At 41.4% G+C, this 21,456-nt stretch overlaps 1 protein-coding gene across 1 annotated transcript in view; it reads left to right on the top strand.

Moving 5' to 3' along the window:
* The window catches only part of DIS3L2 (DIS3 like 3'-5' exoribonuclease 2), a gene marked incomplete at both ends in the record, with an annotated part of 327,839 nt that overhangs the window by 138,658 nt on the left and 167,725 nt on the right, over positions 1-21,456 (top strand). The window contains one exon of the mRNA XM_080689222.1: positions 9,973-10,146. Within this exon, the coding sequence (XP_080545348.1) occupies positions 9,973-10,146 (174 nt within the window). The remainder of the gene's footprint in view (positions 1-9,972; positions 10,147-21,456) is intronic.

Raw genomic sequence — 21,456 nt, 5'->3', positions numbered from 1 at the left:
CATTTTTTCATGCATTTATTGGCCATTTGAATTTCTTCTTTCGCGAGGTGTCTATTTAGTTCTCTTGCCCATTTTTTGATTGGATTATTATTTTTTTAGTGTTGAGTTTCTTGAGTTCTCTTATATATTCTAGATATTAGCCCTCTATCAGAGGAGTAGATGGCAAAAATCTCCCATTCTGTTGGTTCATGATTGAGGTTCTTGACAGTTTCCTTTGCTGAACAGAAGCTCTTCAGTTTCATATAATCCTACATATTGATTCGCTTTTTAGTTTGTTTTGCCTTTGAAGTCTTGTTGAGAATGTTTTTTTTCTATGCCTATGTGTTGCAGTGTTGGACCTATGTCCTCTTCAAGAAGCTACAAGGTCTCTGGTCTAATTTCCAAGTCTTTGATTCATCTTGAATTGACTCTTGTGCAGGGTGAGAAAGTGGGATTAATTTCCAATTTTCTGCATATGGTTAACCAGTTTTGCCAACACCATTTGTTGAACAGGCTATTTTTTCTCCAGTGTATGTTTTTGGCCCCTTTGTCAAAAATCAATTGGCTGTAAGTGTGTGGATTTGTTTCTGGATCTTCTGTTCTGCTCCATTGGTCTGTGTATCTGTTTTTGTGCCAGTAACATGCTGATATTTATTACAATGGCTTTGTAGTATAGTTTAAAGTCAGGTATTGTGATTCCTCCTGAATGTTTTTTGTTGCTGAGAACAACTCTGGCTAATCTGGGTTTTTTATTGTTCCAAATGAATTTAAGAACTGATTTTTCTATGTCTGTGAGGAATAATCTTGATAATTTAATGAGCATTGTGTTAAATCTGTAGATCACTTTTGGAAGTATGGCCATTTTAATGATATTTATTCTCCCTATCCATGAACATGGAAGATCTTTCCATCTTATAAGATCTTCTTCAATTTCTTTTTTTCAATGTTTTATAATTTTCTTTCTATAGGTCTTTTACTTCTTTGGTTAAGTTTATTCCTAAGTATTTTTTTTTTTTGTGGGAAATCCTAAGTGGATGTGTTTTCTGAATTTCTTTTTCAGTGGATTTATGACTGGTGTACAGAAAAGCTTCTGATTTGTTGAGATTGATTTTGTATCCAGACACTTTGCTGAATTTGTTGATCAGTTCAATAAGCCTTTGGTTGAGTTTTTTGGGTTTTCTAAATATATTATCATGTCATCTGCAAATAGTGAAAGTTTGAATTCTTCTTTTCCTATTTGTACTCCTTTGATTTCCTTTTCTTGCCTTATTGCTCTGGCTAGAGTCTCTAGTACTATATTGAAGAGAAGTGGTGATAATGGACATCCTTGTCTCATTCTTGTTTTTAGGGGGAATTCTTGAAGTTTCTCCCCACTTAATATCATGTTGGCTGTGGGCTTATTGTAGATTGCCTTTATGATATTGAGATATGTTCCTTCTATTCTAATTCTCTGCGGTGCTTTTATCATAAATGGATGTTGGAATTTTTTTTTTTTTTTGGTGGCACTGGGGTTCCTGGAAGCCCTTCTACCTTCAGGCTACACTCCCAGACATATACATATATATACATATATATACATATATATATATATATATATATATATATATATATATATATATATATATATATATATATATAAAATTTTTTTGTGTGTGGTACTGGGGGAGGAACCCAGAGGCTTTCTACCTCCAGGCTATACTCCCAGACTTTTTTCATATTTTATTTGGAAACAGGGTCTCACTAAGTTGCTGAAAGCCTCACTAAGTAGCTGAGGCTGGCTTCGAACCCATGCGATCCTCCTGTCTCAGCCTCCCAAGCACTGGGATTACAAGCATGTGCCACCACATCCGGCTGATTTTTGTTTTTGATTCTGTTTATGTGATGAATTACATGGATTGATTTTCATATGTTGAACCAGCCTAGCATCCCTGGGATGAACTCTACCTGGTCATGGTGTATGATTTTCTTTATGTGGTTTTGAATGCGTGTTGCTAGTATTTTGTTTAATAGTTTTGCATCCAAGTTCATCAGAGATATAGGCCTGTAGTTTTCCTTCCTCGAAATGTCTTTATTCTGTTTTGGTATTAGTGTAATGGTGGCTTCATAGAATGTATTTGGGAGAGTCCCACTCTTTTCTATTTCACGAAATAGTTTGAGGAGTATTGGGGTTAGCTCTTCTATAAAGGTTTTATAGAATTCACTTGGAAAGCCATCTGGTCCTGGGCTTTTCTTTGCTGGTAAGCTCTTTATTGCTGTTTCAATCTCTTTGATTGTTATTGGTTGGTTTAAATTTTCTATATCTTCTTGACTCAGTTTAGGACGGTTGTATTATTCTAGAAAGTTGTCAATTTCCTCCAGGTTTTCCATTTTGTTGGAGTATAGTTTTTCAAAGTAGTTTCTGATAATCCTCTGGATTTCTACACTGTCAGTAGTAATGTTTCCTTTTTCATCTCTTATCTTCATAATTTGGGTTGATTCTCTCTTTTTTTTTAGTTAGGTTGCCTAGTGGTTTATCTATCTTGTTAATTTTTTCAAGAAACCAGCTTTTGGTTTTGTTGATTTTCTGTATTGCTTTTTATTCCCTATTTCTTTAATTTTTGCTCTAATTTTAATAATTTCCTGTCTTCTACTGGCTTTGGGGTTAGATTGTTCCTGTTTTTCAAGAACTTTGAGGTGTGTCATTAGGTTATTTATATGAAAATTTTCTTTTCTTCTTATGTGAGCTATAAATTTTCTTCTTAATACTGCCTTTAAAGTGTCCCACAGGTTTTGATATGTTGTATCTCTATTTTCATTTGTTTCTAGAAATTTCTTGATTTCACCTCTTATGTCTTCTATGACCCATTCTTTATTCAGATTTGTAGTGTTCAGACTCCACATGTTTATTTGGTTTCTCTGGGCCTTTTTATAGTTAATTTCTAGTTTCATTCCATTATGGTCTGAAAAGACACAGGGAAATATGTAACATATTTTGAATTTGCTAGTGCTCATTTTGTGGGCCAGGAGGTGATCTATTTTGGAGAAGTTTCTGTGAACAGCTGAGAAAAATGTAAACTCCGCTGTTAGCCCCATCTTTTGTAGGATTGTTTGACCACAATACACAACAGTGGTTTTTACCAGTGCTCTAGTGGTAAGGGATGTGGCTGCCACCACTGTGATTATTAGAAACCATTCTTGCTGCTCTGAATCAGGTTAAAGCACCTTTGTTCTTACGTAGTATCTTCATGTCCAGAGTCTTGGGTCGAGGCCCAGTTCAAGTCCTGTGCAGTGTAGTGCCTTCTGGTTTGCACGAGAGGGGTCTTCCTTAAGGAGAGGGCAGGTGCTAGGTGATAGGAGGCTGGACATTTCTGTGGTGGGCATCGTAGTCCTTTGCACCAATTTCAAGTAGCATGCAGTTCTTCCTTTCCAATTTGCATGCCTCTTCTTTTTTCTTGCTTTATTGTATTTACTAGGATCTTCACTACATTGTGAAGATCTTGTTGGGAGGATGCATACCCTTTTCTTCCTTCTGATCTGAGGAAACCATGGAGATTGCAATTAGCTCTGGGATTTTCATAAAGACCTTAATTAAGTTGAGGACATTTTTGTCCATTAATCCTCTACTGAGAACTTTTATCATGAATGAATGTTAAAATATTGTCAAATTGTTTTCTTCCTCTGTTGAGATGATATGTGTCTGTTGATTATTTGTGAATTATATTGATTGAATTTTTGTCTATGTATGGTACTGGGGGTTGAATGAGGACATTCTACCTCTGAACTACACCACTGGCCTTTTTATTTTTATTTTTATTTTTGAAACATGGCCTCACTAGGTTGCTAAGATTCTCATATTACTGAAGCTGTCCTCAAACCTGCGATCCTCCTGTTTCAACCTCTCAGGTGCTGGGATTACAGGAGTGTACCCTTGTACCCTGCTGATAGGATTTTGAATGATGGACAATCTTACATTACTTTGTCATAATGTGTTATCCTTTTTATATAGCATTGAATTCAGTTTTCTTAAATATTTAGTGTAGTTCATCAATGAAAACATCTGGATCTGGAATTTTCATTGTAGGAAGGTTTTATTTATTTGTTTATTTATTTTGTGGTACTAGGAGTGGAACCCAGGGGTTTTTCTACCTCTGGGCTATACTCCCAGACCTATTTTATATTTTATTTGGAAACAGGGTCTCACTAAGTTGCTGAGAGCCTCACTAAGTAGCTGAGGCTGGCTTAGAACCTGTGCAATCGTCCTGTCTCAGCCTCCCAATTGCTGGGATTACAAGTGTGTACCAACACGTCTGGCATTGTAGGTAGGTTTAAGACTATGAATTTAATTTCCTTAACATATATGGGAATATTTGGACATTGAATTTTAACTAATTCTAGGCTATTTGTGTCTTTTAAGAAATTTGTCCATTTCATTCAAAAGCACTGCTTTCCCTGTTTCTCACAAGTAGTGATATGTTGTGTTTTCATTTGATTCAGAATATTGTCTGATTCTCTTTTCACTTCTTTCTTAACCCATGCATTGTTTAATTTCTAAATATCTGGGGATAATGTGGAATTTATTGACTTAATGTCATTTATAACTCCCTATTATCCTTTTGAAGCTTGTAGAATGTGTAATGATGTTTCTTTTTTTTCCCCCTCTCATTTCTTTTTTTTTTTTTTTAATAGTACTGAGGATTGAATCCAGAGGCATTTTACCTTTGAGCTACACCCCAAACTCAATTTTATTTCTTATTTAAAAACAAAATCTTACTAGGTTGATGAGAGTCTCACTACTTGATGACACTGCTCTCCAACCTGTGATCATTCTGTCTCAGCCTCCCAGGTACTGGGATTATAGGCATGTATCACCACCCCAAGCTTTCTCTCTCACTTATGATGTTGATAATTTGTGTCTTTCTCTCCTTATTTTTCTTGGTCAGTATAAATATTTGCTCTTTTCAGTTTTTTAAGGTAGAAATAAAGTTAATTGATTTGATACCCCCCCCCTTCTCCTTCTTCATACTGGGGATTGAATCCAGGAACATTCTACCTCCAAACTATTTTATTCTTAATTTTGAAACAGAGTCACAGTGAATAGCAGAGGGCCTCCCTAAGTAGCTGAGGCTGGCCACGAATCTGTGATCCTTCCGTGTCAGCCTCACAAGTGCTGGGATTACAAGTGTGCACCACCATGCCAGGCTCTTCTTTTTTCACAGGAGCATGTGATGCTGTAGGCTTCTCTCCACTGCCTTCGCTGCTTCTCACAAGTAGTGATACATTGTGTTTTCATTAGATTCAGAACATTGTCTGATTCTCTTTTCACTCCTTTTTTTTTTTTAACCCAAACATGGTTTAATTTCCAAATATCTGGGGATTTTCATATGGCTTTCTAAAATTTTAGTTCCTTATATTTCTGCTATCTTGTCTTTTTGTCATGCTTTCTGGAGGTTACCACCTGAGGTGGAGGAAAAGGTATTGGTCTGAACCCACATGTTATGTGAGGAGCCACGGGCTCCCTCGAGCATAGGCTGGTGGGCAGGTGTGTGTGTGGACTGGGCTGCTCTTTGGGCCGGTATATGAGATACAGGACCAGCTCCGCTACCACCACTGCTGTGTCCCAGTAGCAAGGCAAAGATCAGAGCTTGTGAAAATTCTGCCTGCTATGCAACTACACCCCAAATCCCATTTACCACAGTGTACCTAACAACTCTGGCAGCCACCCTTACATGGAAAACAACCTTTTTCGTAGAAATTGGATGGCTCCAGAGAGTGTCCTCATGCCAGATCTACACTCCTTGCAAGAAGACCTGGTGGTGGATTCCTGGACTGCCCTTCTATATGAGTAGTCATGTACAGCAGAGGAGGTAGCCATCTTTGGTGTCCCCAGCAGTAGCTACAAAGGCAGCTCCTTTAAGGCTCTTGTCTTGTTTTCTGTTGGCTCTCTATATTCAACACACTACTTTAGACTTGTGACCTGTTGGCATGACAACATTTATGAGGATAGGGAGCTATCCATTTTAATATGTGTGTAGATGATCTACAGATGTGTGGGATCTTATCTTTAAATTTGGACTCTGTTCATTTAAAGATTGATCTATTAAATGTAATATTTATTTATTTACTTATTGGTACTGGGAATTAGACCCAGGGATTTTCTACCTCTGAGCTGTACCCCTAGCCCTATTTTATTTTTTAAATTTGAAACAGGGTCTAAGTTGCAGAGGACCTCACTAAATTGCTCAAGCTGGTCATAAACCTGTGATCCTCCTGTTTTAGCCTACCAAGTACTGGGACTACAGGTGTGTGCCATAGTACTCAGGGGCAGTCTTATTTTTAAAGGGTCAGTCCCCTCCTCAGAGCTCCATATATGAAGGTATCATTACCCACTTTACTAGTATATACAAGCAAGAAAGAGGATGGAGGGGAGAAGAAAGGTGGAGGGAGATTGGATTATCATAAAAGTATACCAAGAGATGTGTGCACATGTGAATATATTACTTGAATATCACTATGATGTATATTTATATTGTACCAATAAAATGGCATTTAAGAATAACATAGACTTTGGGAGCATGCCAGACCCCTGGAGAAACCAGGGCCCGGTCGCAAGGCCCTGGGCCTCAGCAGGGGTCAGGCGGGGCACGCCAGACCCTGGAAGAGCCGGGGCCCAGATCGCAGGAATCTGGGCCCCGGGCAAAGTCATGCGGAGCATGCCAGAACCCCGGGGAAACCAGGCCTGGGTCACAGTGCTACTGAGTGCCTGATCCCACAACCTCCTCAAACCACACATATTGTCTTCTCTTATTAAAAAAAAAAAGGAAAAAAAGAAAAATATCGGAGAGGGATCAAGAAGGCCATGGCGGATGCCAGGATACTGGAGATGCAGACAAAACTTATCCAAATGAACTGGAACTTTTGGAAAAATTCCCTGCAAAGAACTGCTTCTTTTCTACATTCTTAAGAATCTTGGACATCACCTGTACGGAGAGAGTATAGTAGAGACCTAAGAGGAGGGCGGTGTTGGAAGTGGTCTCCGCGATGGTGGTGGAGACTTGTATTCAGGAGAGGCAGAAATATGATCCTACCAACCTTATTTTTTGGAGAAATTACGCCAAACATCGAATGCTACCATCGTGCATGCTTAGGAACACTGGTCAAAATTCAGAGTGGAAAAAGAGCTTGGGAAAGATTTGAAATGGTGGAGGCAGTGGCAATGGCAGCGGCCAGTACTCAAGGGAGGCAGAGATCTGATGCATTACACCTGGAACTTTTGAAGTAATAACCCCAAAGGCAGAATGCTACCACCACGCACCCTTGAGAACGTGGGACAAACGGCTGGGTGAAGAGGGTGCTCAGATTGGAGCCTGCTGAGGGGTGAGGCCGGCGACGGAGACAGCAAAACTGGGATTGGAGCCTGCCTTAAGGCAAGGCCAGTGCTGGAGCCTCCGAGGCCGGGATCAGAGCCTGCTGAGGGATTAGGCCGGTGCTGGGGCCTCCGAGGCCAGGATCGGAGCCTGCCAAGGGGTTAGGCCAGTGCTGGGGCCAGCAAGGCCAGGATCGGAGCCTGCCATGAGGCAAGGCCGGTGCTGGGGCCTCTGAGGTCGGGATCAGAGCCTGCCGAGGGGTAGGCCGGTTCCAGGGCGAGAGGTCGGCATCGGAGCCTGCCTTGAGGCAAGCCCATTACTGAGGCCTCTGAGGCCAGGATCAGAGCCTGCCGAGGGGTTAGGCTGGTTTCGGGACCAGCGAGGCCGGGAGTCTGCCGAGAGGCAAGGCCGGTGCTGGGGCCCTCAAGGCCTGGATTGGAGCCTGCCTAGGGGTAAGGCTAGTGCCGGGGTAGGCTAGTGCCGGGGCCAGCGAGGCCAGGATAAGGGCCTACCCTGAGGCACGACCACTACTTAGGCCTCCGAGGCCGGGATTGGAGCCTGCCGAGGGGTTAGGCCGGTGCTGGGGCCAGCGAGTCTGGGAGTGGAGCCTGCCGTGAGGCAAGACCGGTCCTGGGGCCTCCGAGGCCGGGATCGGAGCCTGCCGAGTAGTAGGCCGGTGCTGGGGCCAGCAGCCAGCACCGGAACCTGTCTAGAGGCAAGACCGTTACTGGGGCCTCCGAGGTCGGGATCGGAGCCTGCTGAAGGGTTAGGCCAGTACCAGGGCCAGCGAGGCTGGATTGGAACCTGCCGTGAGGCAAGGCCGGTGCTGGGGCTTCCGAGGCCAGGATAGGAGTCTGTCGAGGGGTTAGGCCAGTGCCAGGGTCAGCGAGGCTGGGATGGAGCCTGCCTTGATGCTAGGCCGGTGCTGGGGCCACCGAGGCCGGGATCGGAGCCAGCCGAGGGGTTAGGCCGGTGTGGGGGCCAGCAAGGCCAGAATCGGGGCCTCCCATGAGGCAAGGCCGCTGCTTGAGCCAGCGAGGTCTGGATCAGTCCACTGGGTAGCCAGGCCACTACTGGGGCCATCAAGAGTAGGATCGGTACTTGCAACACAGCATGCAGAGAAATATTGCAGAAAATAAAAACCAGATGCTTCCCCTAATCAGCAAAAACTAGGAGGAAAGGGACAACAGGAAGAGGTCGAGTTATAGAAAGGGCCCTATAGCGAAGCAATTAAGGTGACCAATCAGAGGGTATGGAATAGGGGAGGATGGAGCCTCTTTAAAACTCAGGAGGTACATAAACAAATGTATCAAAGTTAATCAAAAAGCATGGGATCGAGGGAGGGGGAGGGAATGGGATGGGGAGTGGATGAGGGCTAATTGGATGATGTATGCTTGTATATCCTCTCAAGTCTTGTATTCCAATGTGATATATGATTACAATGCACCAATAAAAATAAATTTAAAAAAAGAATAATAAAAACTTTTTTTTGGTGGTCTGGGGGTGGAACCCAGAGGCTTCCTACCTCTGGGCTGTACTCCCAGACCTATTTTATATTTTATTTGGAAACAGGGTCTTACTAAGTTGCTGAGAGCCTCACTAAATAGCTGAGTCTGGCTTTGAACCTGTGCAATCCTCCTGTCTCAGCCTCCCAAGTGTGAGGATTACAAGCATGTGCCACCACGCCCGGCTTTAAGAATAACATAGACTTTTAAATAACAACAACAAAATGTAATGTGGTACCCTGGATAGGAAAAGTATAAAAGATAAGACCTAAGGAGCTCTGAATAAAGTATGGGCTTCATTTAAAAAAGAAAACCAAAAGCTGGCATGGTGACACATTCCTGTAATTACAGTACTTGGGAGGCTGAGCCAGGAGGGTTGCAGGTTTGAGGCCAGTCTCAACAACTTAGTGATACCCTTAGCAACTTAGCAAGGCCCTGTTTCAAAATGAAATGCACTGGGGGTCTGTTTCAAAGTGAAAAGCACTGGGGGTATAGCCTGGAGGTAGAATGCCCTTGAGTCCAATCTCTGGTACCCCCCAAAAGGGCCAGTTTCTAAAATGTGAATGATAGTTTGTTGGGTGACTGGACTAGAGATACTTTTAATTTTATTCTTGGCCCACTTCTGTGTTTTCTAACTTCTCTACAGTGAGCACATATTACTTTTATGTTCTGATAAAATATTTTTACATTTGAAAGGTAAAAACTAATAAAGCTGTGAAATAGCTATGACCATCAGCTGATTCCGTGAGCATGACTTGAGGCCTAAGCCCTCTGAAGCTAATGATTTAACAGCAAACTGGGTTGATCAGAATTGTCTCTAAAGGTGTTTTCAAGGCTTTTCATAAAGTCAATTTCGACTTCACCTTGAAGAACAGTTGCAGGAGTCCCAAGAAGGGCCTCTGGCCCTATCACCAGGTCAGAATTCCTTAAGAAAGTTACAAAGCAGTTGTGGCTTTCACGGGCCACGAGTCTTATTATTCCTTCTGCTCAGCCTCCTCCTGCCCCGTGCACTGCTGACCGTAACCTGGCTGGCGGAGTGCAGAAGACTTTACGTGCTTCCCAGTAGCTCGCTTTCAGAGAGGAGACGAGTTCCTGTGTTGCATTTGTTCACTAGTCTGGTGGTTCTCTCTGTGTTCTCTCCACAGGCAGCTGTCTAAGAGTCTTGGGCAAGCTGGTGAAATTGAACCTGAGACAGAAGGGATCTTAACCGAGTATGGTGTGGATTTCTCTGATTTCTCTTCAGAAGTTCTAGAATGTCTCCCTCAAAGCCTGCCCTGGACAATTCCCCCAGAGGAGGTCAGCAAGAGAAGAGATTTAAGGTAAATACCTGGAAGGAACTCTTTGAGAACAACTGATTTCTGTTTTTCTGCCTCCTGCCTTACTTTCCTAGGGGTTGGGCTCCGATGTTTCCATTTTTCCACCAACGCTTAAATTCAGTTGAGAGGGAAGTGCTTCTTAAGCATTTAAGAAGCAAATTGTGGCTTCCGAGGTAAATCCAGCCCACTACCGTTTTATGTACAGCCCATGAGCTAAGGATGGTTTTTACATTTTTATGGTTGAAAAAATTAAAACAATATTATTTCATGAAAATTATATGAACTTCAGAATTCAGGCTCCAAGCTGGGCGTGGTGGCGTACGCTTGTAATCCCGGTGCTTGGGAGGCGGAGACAGGAGGATCGCACAGGTTCGAAGCCAGCCCCGTTGGCTTAAGAGACCCTGTTTCCAAAATTTAAAAAAAAGTATAAAAAATAGGTCTGGGAGTGTAGCCTGGAGGTAGAAGGGCTTCCAGGAACCCCAGTACCACCAAAATTTGGAGTCCATACAAAGTTTCACTGGAGCACATCTATGCTCATTCCTTTATGCACTGCGCAGGGCGGTTCTGCGCTACCTGCACCTGCAGAGTGGCAGTTGCAAGGAGCCATGTGGCCTGCTGACCGTAGCCTGGGGATAGTCATCATCAGGCCTTTTGTAGACACTTGCTGACTCTCATTCTAGACCATTCTGATTTCAAAGGGTACAGGTACCACATCTTTTCTCCCTGCTGTGCCTACAGGCTTGGTCAAATCAAGGCAGTGTTATCTGGTTAGAAGTGCTTCCTCTAATTGGGCCTCTCTAGGCACAGAGCAAAGGATTCAAGACTTTTGAGCTTGGAGCCTCATTTTAAAGCTTTACTTTTAGGTCTGGAATTTGTTGGAAAGTACTTTTGTGGTATTTTTATAACAACATCTTCTTTGAAGATGTTTCTTCATTGTGGGATGTTAGTTCTTTTCTGATATTTCTTCTTCAGAATTTGGTTTCAGTACTGGCATTCATTTTGGATGCCACATGGAGATACTTAGAACCAAGAAAGCTTTCATCCAGCCCACTGGGGCTGCGGAGGGTTTGCTAAGGTTATCCCATGTCAGCGCCTCCTCCGCCACACTTGCTCTCTCCACGCGGCCCTGCGTCGTCTCCGTAACTCCACTGAGTGTGAGAGTACTCCTTCTCTGCCCCCTCTTGCCGTTGTATCTTTTGGAATTTATTGCCTTCTTTTTTTCCTTTCTTTCTCTTTTATCATGAATAGGCAAAGAGAAGGAGATGATTGGTTCCCTTTCTTACTCGTCATTGTGGCTGATGAAAGGCATGTTGTATTTGAAGTCAGCTGACGTACGTCACGGTCCTGGACCTCAGTAGTAACCGCTTCCCTGAGCTCCTGCGGGTGCACAGGGCATTGTCTCCTCAGGGCTTGAGATCTGAGACCTCTAACCTCACTCTCTGAGCCTTTATTATCTTATACACAAATTGAGGGATTTGCTTATTGAGATCTTTTTCCTGAATGTAGGAGTCTATAAAATTATTTAATGAGGAAAGGTCAGAATGAATAACTAAACCTGATCATTTCAAGTATATTTTAATATAGATATTCTATAGTTCTGATAAAAATTTAAACATACTTAGTCTTTCCCCAAACACATCTGCTTCCAAGAATCTTTCCTACTTAAAGATCTGTACAAAGATGTATGTGCAAGATTTTTGTTGCTGCCTTATTGTAAAAGTGCAACACTGGAGACAGTATTAGTGACTGTAAGAATAGCTAGGCGATGTGTGACTGTAAGTGGCTATTAGTAAAGGGGTGGCTTCATAACCTACTACATCCAGGTGCTGACCTCCCTGCCAGTCTGCAAAGTGGGGCTCAATCCATGTGAACTGTCTTTGAAATGTGGCCATCAAATATGTTGAGTGGAAGAAGCAAGTTTTCCGAATAATCTGTGGGCTTATTTTTATGAAGTAATATATAAAACTATATAAATACACATATCCATAGATACATATACATATATATATATACACACACACACACACACACACACATACACACACACATACACACACATACATACATACATGAAAGTATCTATTTATGTGCAGAAAAGGATCTGGAAGGAAATCAATCGAACCTTTAACATAGTGATTACTGTAGGGACTAGATTCCGTGGAGTAGTGAAACAGGAAAGTAATGCTTTACTTTTCATTTTGTGAATTGCTAAATTTTTGAAAAAATACTTCTAAATAACCTTTATGATAAAAATAATAAATACAGATGTAAGAAAACAGATGTATTTAAACTTTTCTAGCCTTTCTCCTAGCCTGTAGATAAATGCCAGCATTTCAACAGTCATGTATTGCCTGGTATTGCTCCAAGTTCCCCTCCCATGGTTCCAACTTGTCAGTGCTTGTCCTGCACTGCCTCTGGCTTAGGCCAAGAGCAGGAGGCCTGGCCCTGTGGAAGTCCCTGTGAAGGGACCCAAGGGTAGAGGGACTTATGGATGCCCCCTGCCATTAGGACATTAATACAGATCTTTTTGGTCAGGGTGGGGGGAGCACTAGAGATTGAACCCAGGGGCATGCCACCTCCGAGCTATACCCCCAGTCCTCCTTTTTTAAAATTTATTTTGAAATAGGGTCTTACTAAATTGCTGAGGCTGGCCTAAAATCTGTGACCCTTCTGTCTTGGCCCCCAGTACTGGGATTACAATCATCCACTACCACACCAAGCTGGGATTTTTTTTCTTTCTGTTTTAATCTTATTTTTTTATTCTTTTGCTTTCAAAGTCTTTCAAATTAGATGATACCTAAAGTAGTAATCTCCAAACATTGTTGAATATGTATTCCTACTAATGCATATGTCTTTTTTTAATTATAAGCAAATGTACTACTTTACTAATCTCTTATTTGCATTACAAACATGGATAAAAGTCAAAAAATAAGTGAAATGAGAAGGAAATAAGCTATTAAATATTTTAATTTTACTTATAAAAGGTAGAGAAGATTCTGTTTGTTCATATGAATAATTTTACTTGTGGTGAAAGCAATTTGGCTGCTTACTCATTTTACTGTTTTTAAATTTCTATTTAGCTGGGCGTGGTGGCGCACATTTGTAATCCCCGCGCTTGGGAGGCGGAGACAGGAGGATCGCGCAGGTTCGAAGCCAGCCGTGCTGGCGTAAGAGACCCTGTTTCCAAATAAGAACATAAAATAGGTCTGGGAGTGTAGCCCAGAGGTAGAAGGGTTTCTAGGAACCCCAGTACCACCAAAAATAAATAAATAAACAAACAAATAAATTTCTATTTAACAACTTACAATATGAAAATTCTAAGGTTCTATATATTTTGATACTTGGTTTGAATGGTTATAAACATAGAGCTTTAGAAGACATCAGCTGACCTTACTAATCATAATACTTATATTTCAATTTGCCAGTCACGTTCCAATTCATTTTGCAGTCCAGCTCATAAACCCGGTCTTCCCTGATGCCATCCAGTTCTTGTAGATAATTGAAAGGTGCTGCTTTTTTTTCCGGCACTGGGCATTGAACCCAGGGGCTTTCTACCTATTTTATTCTGTATTTTTGAACGAGAGGCACATTGAATTGCAGAGGGCTTCACTAAGTAGCTGAGGCTGGCTTCGAACTGGTGATCCTCCTCTCTCCACCTCCCAAGTACTGAGATTACAAATGTGAATCCTCAAGCTGGCACTGCATTTTTAGATTAGAGTTTTTATTTTTTATTTTTTACGATGGGTTTATAATCCTCAATTACTGTTCAGGTGGCATCTTAGTTAGAAGCTGGGTGTGGTGGCACAAGCCTGTAATCCCAGTACTTTGGAAGCTGAGTCAAGAGGATCACAGGTTCAAGGCCAATCTGAGCAACTTAGTGAGACTGTCAGCACCCTAGTGAGACCCTGTTTCAAACTAAAAGATAAAAAGGGCTGAGGGTATAGCTCAGAGATAGAATGCTTCTGGGCTCATTCCCCGGTAAAAACAAAACAAAACAAACACTTGTTAGGAAATTCTGTTAGGAAGTTTAGGTATATACATATGGACAGTTTTATAATTTATACACGTAAATCATTTTAGGCCCCAGACCATATAGTAGTAGAACTATTTTAATGCATCTATTTTTGAAAAATGTTATCTTCAAAACACAAATGTTTTGTTTTGTTTTCAAAACATGGTAACATTTTTCTCAGTGTTAAAATGCCATCTTTCCCTTGAAGGGATGGTTGGATATCTTCAGTTTTTCTAAGAATCTACTGGGTAGCCTGTGGTTGGGAGCATTGCTTTGAAATCATAATGGAGCTGGGGTGAGTTCATGTCATTTCCCTGCGTTAACAGTATTATTGGCGTTATTAGTCCAGGATTATCTTCAGTCTCTGGATCATTGCAGGAATGTTTTTACTTGCTTTCTAAGGATCAGTTTAAGCTAAAACTAGATGATGTCCACAGCACATCCAAGAAGGCATGGCTAACACCCATCAGGTGCAGGTGGCTGGAGCATAGGCGCCGGTGGGAGCCGGTGAGCGCGCTGCACGTTGCCGCTTGCTCTGGAGTACTGACCCTCCTCTGTCCACCCCCCGGCAGCCTGACCCACACTCCTAGTGAGGACACTGGAGCCAACTCAGGTATTTATGTAGTCATGATTAATTTCTTACTTTTTACAATGAAAAGTTAATATGTAAACTGAAGTCTAGAGCTGGTGTGGTACACACCTGTAACCTAGTACTTGGGAGGCCGAGATAGGTGGATCACAGGTTTGAGGCCAGTGCCTGGTAAGTTAGCAAGACCGTTTCAAAATAAAAAATAAAAGGGCTAGGGCATAGCTCAGGGGTAGAAGGCCCCTGGGGACCCTCCCCCCAACACACACACACGAAGTCTAAAAATACGTTTTAAGTGTTTGGATCTAATTTGCTTTGCTTTTCTTTGACTAGTGTTATAGTAGATTTATTCCGTTTTCAACGAGTATTTATTGCACACCATCTCTGGACACTGGGAACACAATAATGAGCAGAAATGGATATGGTTTCTGCTCTTCCGGCACGCCGTCTCACGCAGAACACAAATCAAATCTATTAAGGAATAGTCAGGCATGGGATTGCAGTGAAGAAGAGAGGTGCTGGTACAATCACTTGTAATAGTGTGATTTCTTCTGCTCCAAGGTCCAGTATGTCCTAAGAAAGTTGTTCTGGGGGGGGGGTGTTGCGCCCGGGGGCACTCTACCTCTGAGCTACACCCCTAGTCTTTTTTATTTTGAAAATAGGATCTTGCTAAGTTGCTGAGGCTGGCCTCAAACCAGTGATCCTTCTGTCTCAGCCTCCCAAGTACTGGAATTACAGGCATGCACTACCATGGCCTATCTTAGAGAGATTTTTAAAAGCAATATCTACTTTCCTAAGAATAAAGGAATTAGGACTGAGTTCTGGCTCATGCTGAAGATTATGTGCTATATTGAGTAAATGAACACTTATTTTGTAAACTCCTAAAATCAACTCTTCTGAGTCTTTCTCCTTTTCTTTCTCTCTTCTCAACTAAAACACTTATCTACATATATTGTTTACACATAAGTGTAATATACATGTCTATGTATATTTATTTATTTATTTATTTTTTTTTATTTTTTTATTTTTTTTATTATTTTTTATATTATATTTTATTTTATTGGTACACTGTATTCATACATCATAGTGGGATACAAACTTTTGTAGACATACATGCACACATCGCCCAGTCAGCCCCCACCCAATCCCCACCCCATTCTCTCCCCATCCCTCCTTCCCATGCTTGGCTTAATGGTTGACATCTAGTATTATAGCAATTTATCCAAAATTAAAAATGATAATCTCACATAACAGTTTCATTTGTCTGATACCAAGTGTTTGATGATTTAAAGATAGCATTTCAATATTTCTTTTTGCTTTCTTTCTTACTAGAGCATATTTTTTTCTGTTTTTTAGGTGAAACTATCATATATTTATATATTTATTTTTCAGAAAAAAATCTATCCTAATATGGAATATGAATTCTAGATACCCAAAACGATCTTGAAAAAGAACAAAGCTAGCAGATATATATTTTCTGATTTCAAACCATATAAAGCTACAATAATTGAAACAGTGTAGTACTGTTCTAAAGGCAGATATATAGACCATTGGAGTTAAATACAAGCCTAGAGCTAAATTCTTCCCTATATTGTCAAGTTATTTTTGACAAGGTTTCCACGAACATTTGGTGGTGGAAATAATAATCTTTTAACTAAATATTGTTGAAAAATAATAATTACATGGAAAAGAATAAAATTGGATCTTTACCTAATCCCATATACAAGTATTAACTCAAAATAGATAAAAGACCTAAATATAAATCTTAAGACTATAAACTTTTAGGAGAAAATCTGGGTCATAAAACCTCACAACATTGAAATTGGCAGTGATTTCTTGGATATGATTTCAATGGCACAGGCAACAGAAGAATATACAAACTCCCTAAAAAATAAAAGAAAATATTGTATATCCAAAGACAATGTAAACAGAGTTAAAAGTTACTAATAGAATTGGATAAAATATTTCCAAATGCTATATCTGAGGGTATATTAATATTCCAACTAGAAATCCTAAAAATTAACAACAATAAAGGCAAACAATACAACTTAGAGATAGGTAAAAGACTAACATAAATAATGAATCTCCACAGATAACCAATCTTAGTTGTCTGTTGGATGGAAACTCTTGTTTCTCTGGTTCTGGTGAGTGTTACCTATTTCTTCTTTGTAGTTAATCTCTTTGAGTATTTTCTCTAGCGCTGGTTTTGAAGACATAAATTCCTTCAGTTTCTGTTTGTCATGGAAGCTTCTTATTTCTCCATCTAATTTGATAGAAAGTTTTGCTGGGTAGGAAATTTTTGGCTGGAAGTTGTTTTCTTTCAGAGTTTGGAATATGTTACTCCAAGCCCTTCTGGCTCTCATGACTTGGTTTGGGAAGTCTGGAGTGATTCTAATTGGTTTGCCTCTGAATGTCAGTTGGCCCTTTGTTTTTGTTGCCTTTAAGATTCTCTGCTTGGCTTCCACATTGGTCATTTTGACAATTATGTGGCGTGGGGATCCTCTTCTCCGATCCTGTCTAAAGGGAGTTCTATAAGTTTCCTGGATCTGTGTATCAACTTCTTGCTCTATATTTGGAAAATTTTCTGCTATTACTTCCTTGAAGAGATTGTTGATCCCTTTGGTATCACTTTCTTTTCCCTCCTCTATTCCAATTATTCTTAGGTTAGCTCTCTTAAGATGGGCCCATATTTCTTCAATGTCAGATTCCTGCTGTTGTATATTTTTTTCTAGATTAGAAACTATGCATTCATTTTTGGATTGCTCATCTTCTAAGAGCGAGATTCTGTTCTCCATGTGGTCTAATCGGTTGTTTGTGCTTTGAATTGAGGCCTTTACTTCATTAATTGCATCCTTTATCTCTTTTTGGCTCTCTCTGAGTTCTTTTCGAAGCACCTCTATTATTTCTACAGTTATTTTCCTGATTTGATCTTCTAGAAATCTCTGATTTTCTGTTTTATCAGGTTCTGATGTTGTGGGGTTGTGCACATTCATTACTCCAGTGTTATTCCTCTTTCCCATGATTTCGGAGGTTTGTGCCTTCTCTGGGTTCTTCCCTTGGGTCACTATAGCTTCACTTAAGGTGCTCTGGATCTCGAGTCTGTATTATCTCAGACCCCACTACTCCTTTACTGGGTTGTATCACAGAGTCTCCGACCCAGGGAGTCGATAGAGGCTGCTTTAAACTATGGGGGGTGCCAGGTTGCACGTTCTCCTATGGTGTGATATCTCTGCCACCACCACTCCCTCACTGGGTCAAGTCCCAGGAGGCCCAATACTGCGATTTCTCCTCTGTGGCCCGCAATTTGACTCACTGTTCTTGAGTACGCAGATGTAGCTGTACTGGACTCGGTGAATTCACTGCTGCTGCCGCTGGTGGCAATATGGCACCTCTGCCACGCCCTCGGCCATGAGGCTGGCGTATTTTTTCTTCTCTGGTTTTGATTTCCACTCTGAATCCCTGCAGCGTGTGCTGAGCTCAGCCACTGGGAGCTTTAAATGCTGTCTGCGCCGAAAGATCCCGCCTGGCTGTTCCGCAGCGGCTCACCTGGCTTGCTGTAGCCGTCCGTTGAGTTCGCCGCTGCCGCCGGCAGTATGGCGCTGCTGCCGCGTCCTCGGGCTCGTGTGTCTCCTCTGTGGCCCTGAGCTCTGTTCTCAGTCCGCTTTCTCTCTGGAGCCTGGTGGGTTTTTTTGTTTTTCTGGTGATGGTGTTTTCTGGCTATGAAAGGCGCTCTTTTTGTGGTAATGGAGATTGGTTGTTAGCGGGACTCTTAAGCCCCGCTTTTCTCGGTCGCCATCTTCCCGGAAGTCTCCGTATATTTATTTATTTATTTATTTATTTATTTATTTATTGGTGGTACTGGGGTTCCTGGAAGCCCTTCTACCTCCGGGCTACACTCCCAGACCTATTTTTACATGTTTTTATTTGGAAACAGGGTCTCTTAGGCCAGCGCGCGCGGCTGGCTTGGAACCTGCGCGGTCCTCCTGTCTCTGCCTCCCGAGCGCGGGGATGACAGCGCGCCCACCGCGCCCGGCCTGTGTATACTAATACGCCCTGACTATTCTGTTAGCTCCCAGAAATGCAAAGACACTTAAGACTCAGCTCTTCATCATCAGGACAATGGATGCGTGTTTAGAGAAAATCCAGCAGAGAGTGCAAGCGCCGTATAGGTGTGCACGGTGCCAGGGTCGTGGTGACCGAGCTGAGAGGTGGGAGGCCAGTGAGCACAGAGGCAGCCAGAGTGACGAGTGCCACCTGCATTAGTGCTAGGCCACGTGGCAGCAGAAGACTCCCGGATCCTCCGATAGCTCTTGGAAGCCCTAGGGTTTGGCAGCTCCTCCATCCCCTCTCCTGCGCTACCTGGCTTGGAGCCTGCCGTGTTGCTCTGGCTCTAGCTACGTAAGAACTTCTACATACCCATTTAGGTCTGGTATTTGAACAATTATATTTGGAACAGAAAAGTTCCATCAATCTTTAAACCTCATAATCCAATTATGTCAGTAAAATTCCAGTTTTTTAGTCCAGTGGAATTGGGGTAATATTTTGCAAACTGAAGTTGAGAGAAATAGTGTTTATTTTGAAAAGAAAAATGGTTGGTTAGCAATTTTTAAGAAGTAAGGCTGGTGTGAACTCGGGGGATGATCTGGCCCTTCTGATTGGCCTCACCATTTTCTGGAACTTTGGCTCCCATCTCTGGAGAATCCCTGCTTGCATGGCCTAGACCTGTAGCTCTTTAGCAGGGCATCTGAGGTTAAAGAAAACAAAAATCTAAAAGCAGCACCAGTACTACAAATCTTGGAGGATCAGAAGTGCTCCCAGGAGACTGCTTAAAGGTGTTGTACAGAAGCCCAAGGAACCCCCGGGCCTTTTTCTGAGACTCACTGCAGTATTTTTCATTTCATTCATATTGTTTCCTTTGTTGCTAAACTGGAATAGGAAACCAAAATTTAAAAGCTCAATTAAAGTGGAAAATGAAAACCTAAATATTAGAGGGGAAAATACCATGCTAAACTGATTTTTATGTGTTTCCTATAGTTAGTATTATTGTGGGCATTTGAATCACATCACTTTTCAGTAAAGCCAGGCGCTTCATTGAAGTAAAGCTGGTTTCTATAGCTTTTTACGAGAGAGCTGTGGGTATCTATTTCTTTACTATTCCCTCAATAAAAAGGAAGCCCAGTGACCTCCACCGGACCATTACAAATGTGAAACTTGGCACTTAAAATTGCTTGCTCTAGATTTTCCAGTTGCTTTCTTTCTCTTTCTTTCTCTCTCTCTCTCTCTCTCTCTCTCTCTCTCTCTCTCTCTCTCTTCCATTTAATGTCGTTCTGCCAACTAGTGATTTTATTATTATAAACAGGACATTGTATTCACTTTTAAGGAGAAATATGAAGCTGGAGGTAAAATTACAAAATGCAGCTCCTCGGCTGCCAAAGTAGAAAACAATGAGCTAAAAATACTGAGCACAGAAAGGGTGTTGTGGTAAGAAGTATTGAAATATCTTCAAGGTGGAGCTGTTCCAAAAAGATAGAAATTTCCTCTCACTCCAGGTAAAACCAACTTTGAAATAGCAACTTGAAAGGAGTGTCATATAATACTAACCTCTTTCAGGTCAACCTTTTTGTGGGAAAGCTTTCAAACATAACTACCACTAAATGACTGATGATCTTGCTGTCTATCGGGAGGACCAGTAAGATTAAATTCCCGTTTAGGAAAGGCTCCTCGGGAGGGCGGCACGGAAGGCGCTGGGCCTCAGTTCTAGCCTCCCAGTGACTGGCTGCTGACTGTGGGCGAATAAGTTGCCTTTGGGGAGGGTGGGGAGAGAGGGAGTAGTTTACTCTTTTGTAAAATAGGTTTTTGATCAGTTTAGAATTTTCCAAAAGATGTTTGTGGGTCCTAAGTTCCTTGGGGTTTTAATAGGTATTATAGAGAAAAGGGATTTATAGTCAAGTATTTTTGGAAAACAGTGGGTTAGATTTTTTAGAGCTGCTTCCCGTGGATCATCTCATGGAACTGATCTTCCACTGAATATATTTAACAAATTGCCGAGGAAGACATTTAAAGCCATTTTAGTTCTACCACTGCATAGCTTTTTGTTTGAAATGACCTTTCTGAGTTAAGAGACATTTTATTCTTGGACTTGAAAGAAATTAATATTCCATTGATGACTATCTGCCATATGTATCTGAGAAATAAATACAACTGTACCCTCTATGGGCCACACAGGATGACTATGTAGGAAATTCAAGGGTTGTGCTTTAAAGCTCAGCTCTTCCATTGCCAAGGGAACCCGTCTCTCCTGAACTAGAGGGAAGGAAGGCTAAGTTGTTTGGCACCAAGTAGAGAAGCTGTTATTGTCATTTGAAACTACTGGCAATATCATTCCTTTCATTTAGATCCCAACTCACTGTTTATGAATCTACAGGAAACTCATAGAGAGTAACAGGGATTAATGGATCCTAAAGTAGATTCACAACTGGACATTCTTATAACTATGTGCTTTGTTTAGTAATTTTCCAGTCCATAGCATTTATGTTAATAAATCATCTTAAAGACAAATATTTAAAAATGAGTAGATTTTTTTATTAACAGGTGGGAAAACGCCTTCTGATAGTAGAGGAGTATTTGAATTTATTCCCTAGAGATATTTTTATATCATTGTAGAAATATGAGTACGTGGGCAAAATGACTAATTCCTACATGTTCTAAATAAAAA

This window comes from Muscardinus avellanarius, assembly GCF_963383645.1.
Source record: "Muscardinus avellanarius genome assembly, chromosome: 2".
Taxonomy (NCBI): Eukaryota; Metazoa; Chordata; class Mammalia; order Rodentia; family Gliridae; genus Muscardinus; species Muscardinus avellanarius.
This window is presented reverse-complemented; position numbering and strand designations above follow the sequence as displayed.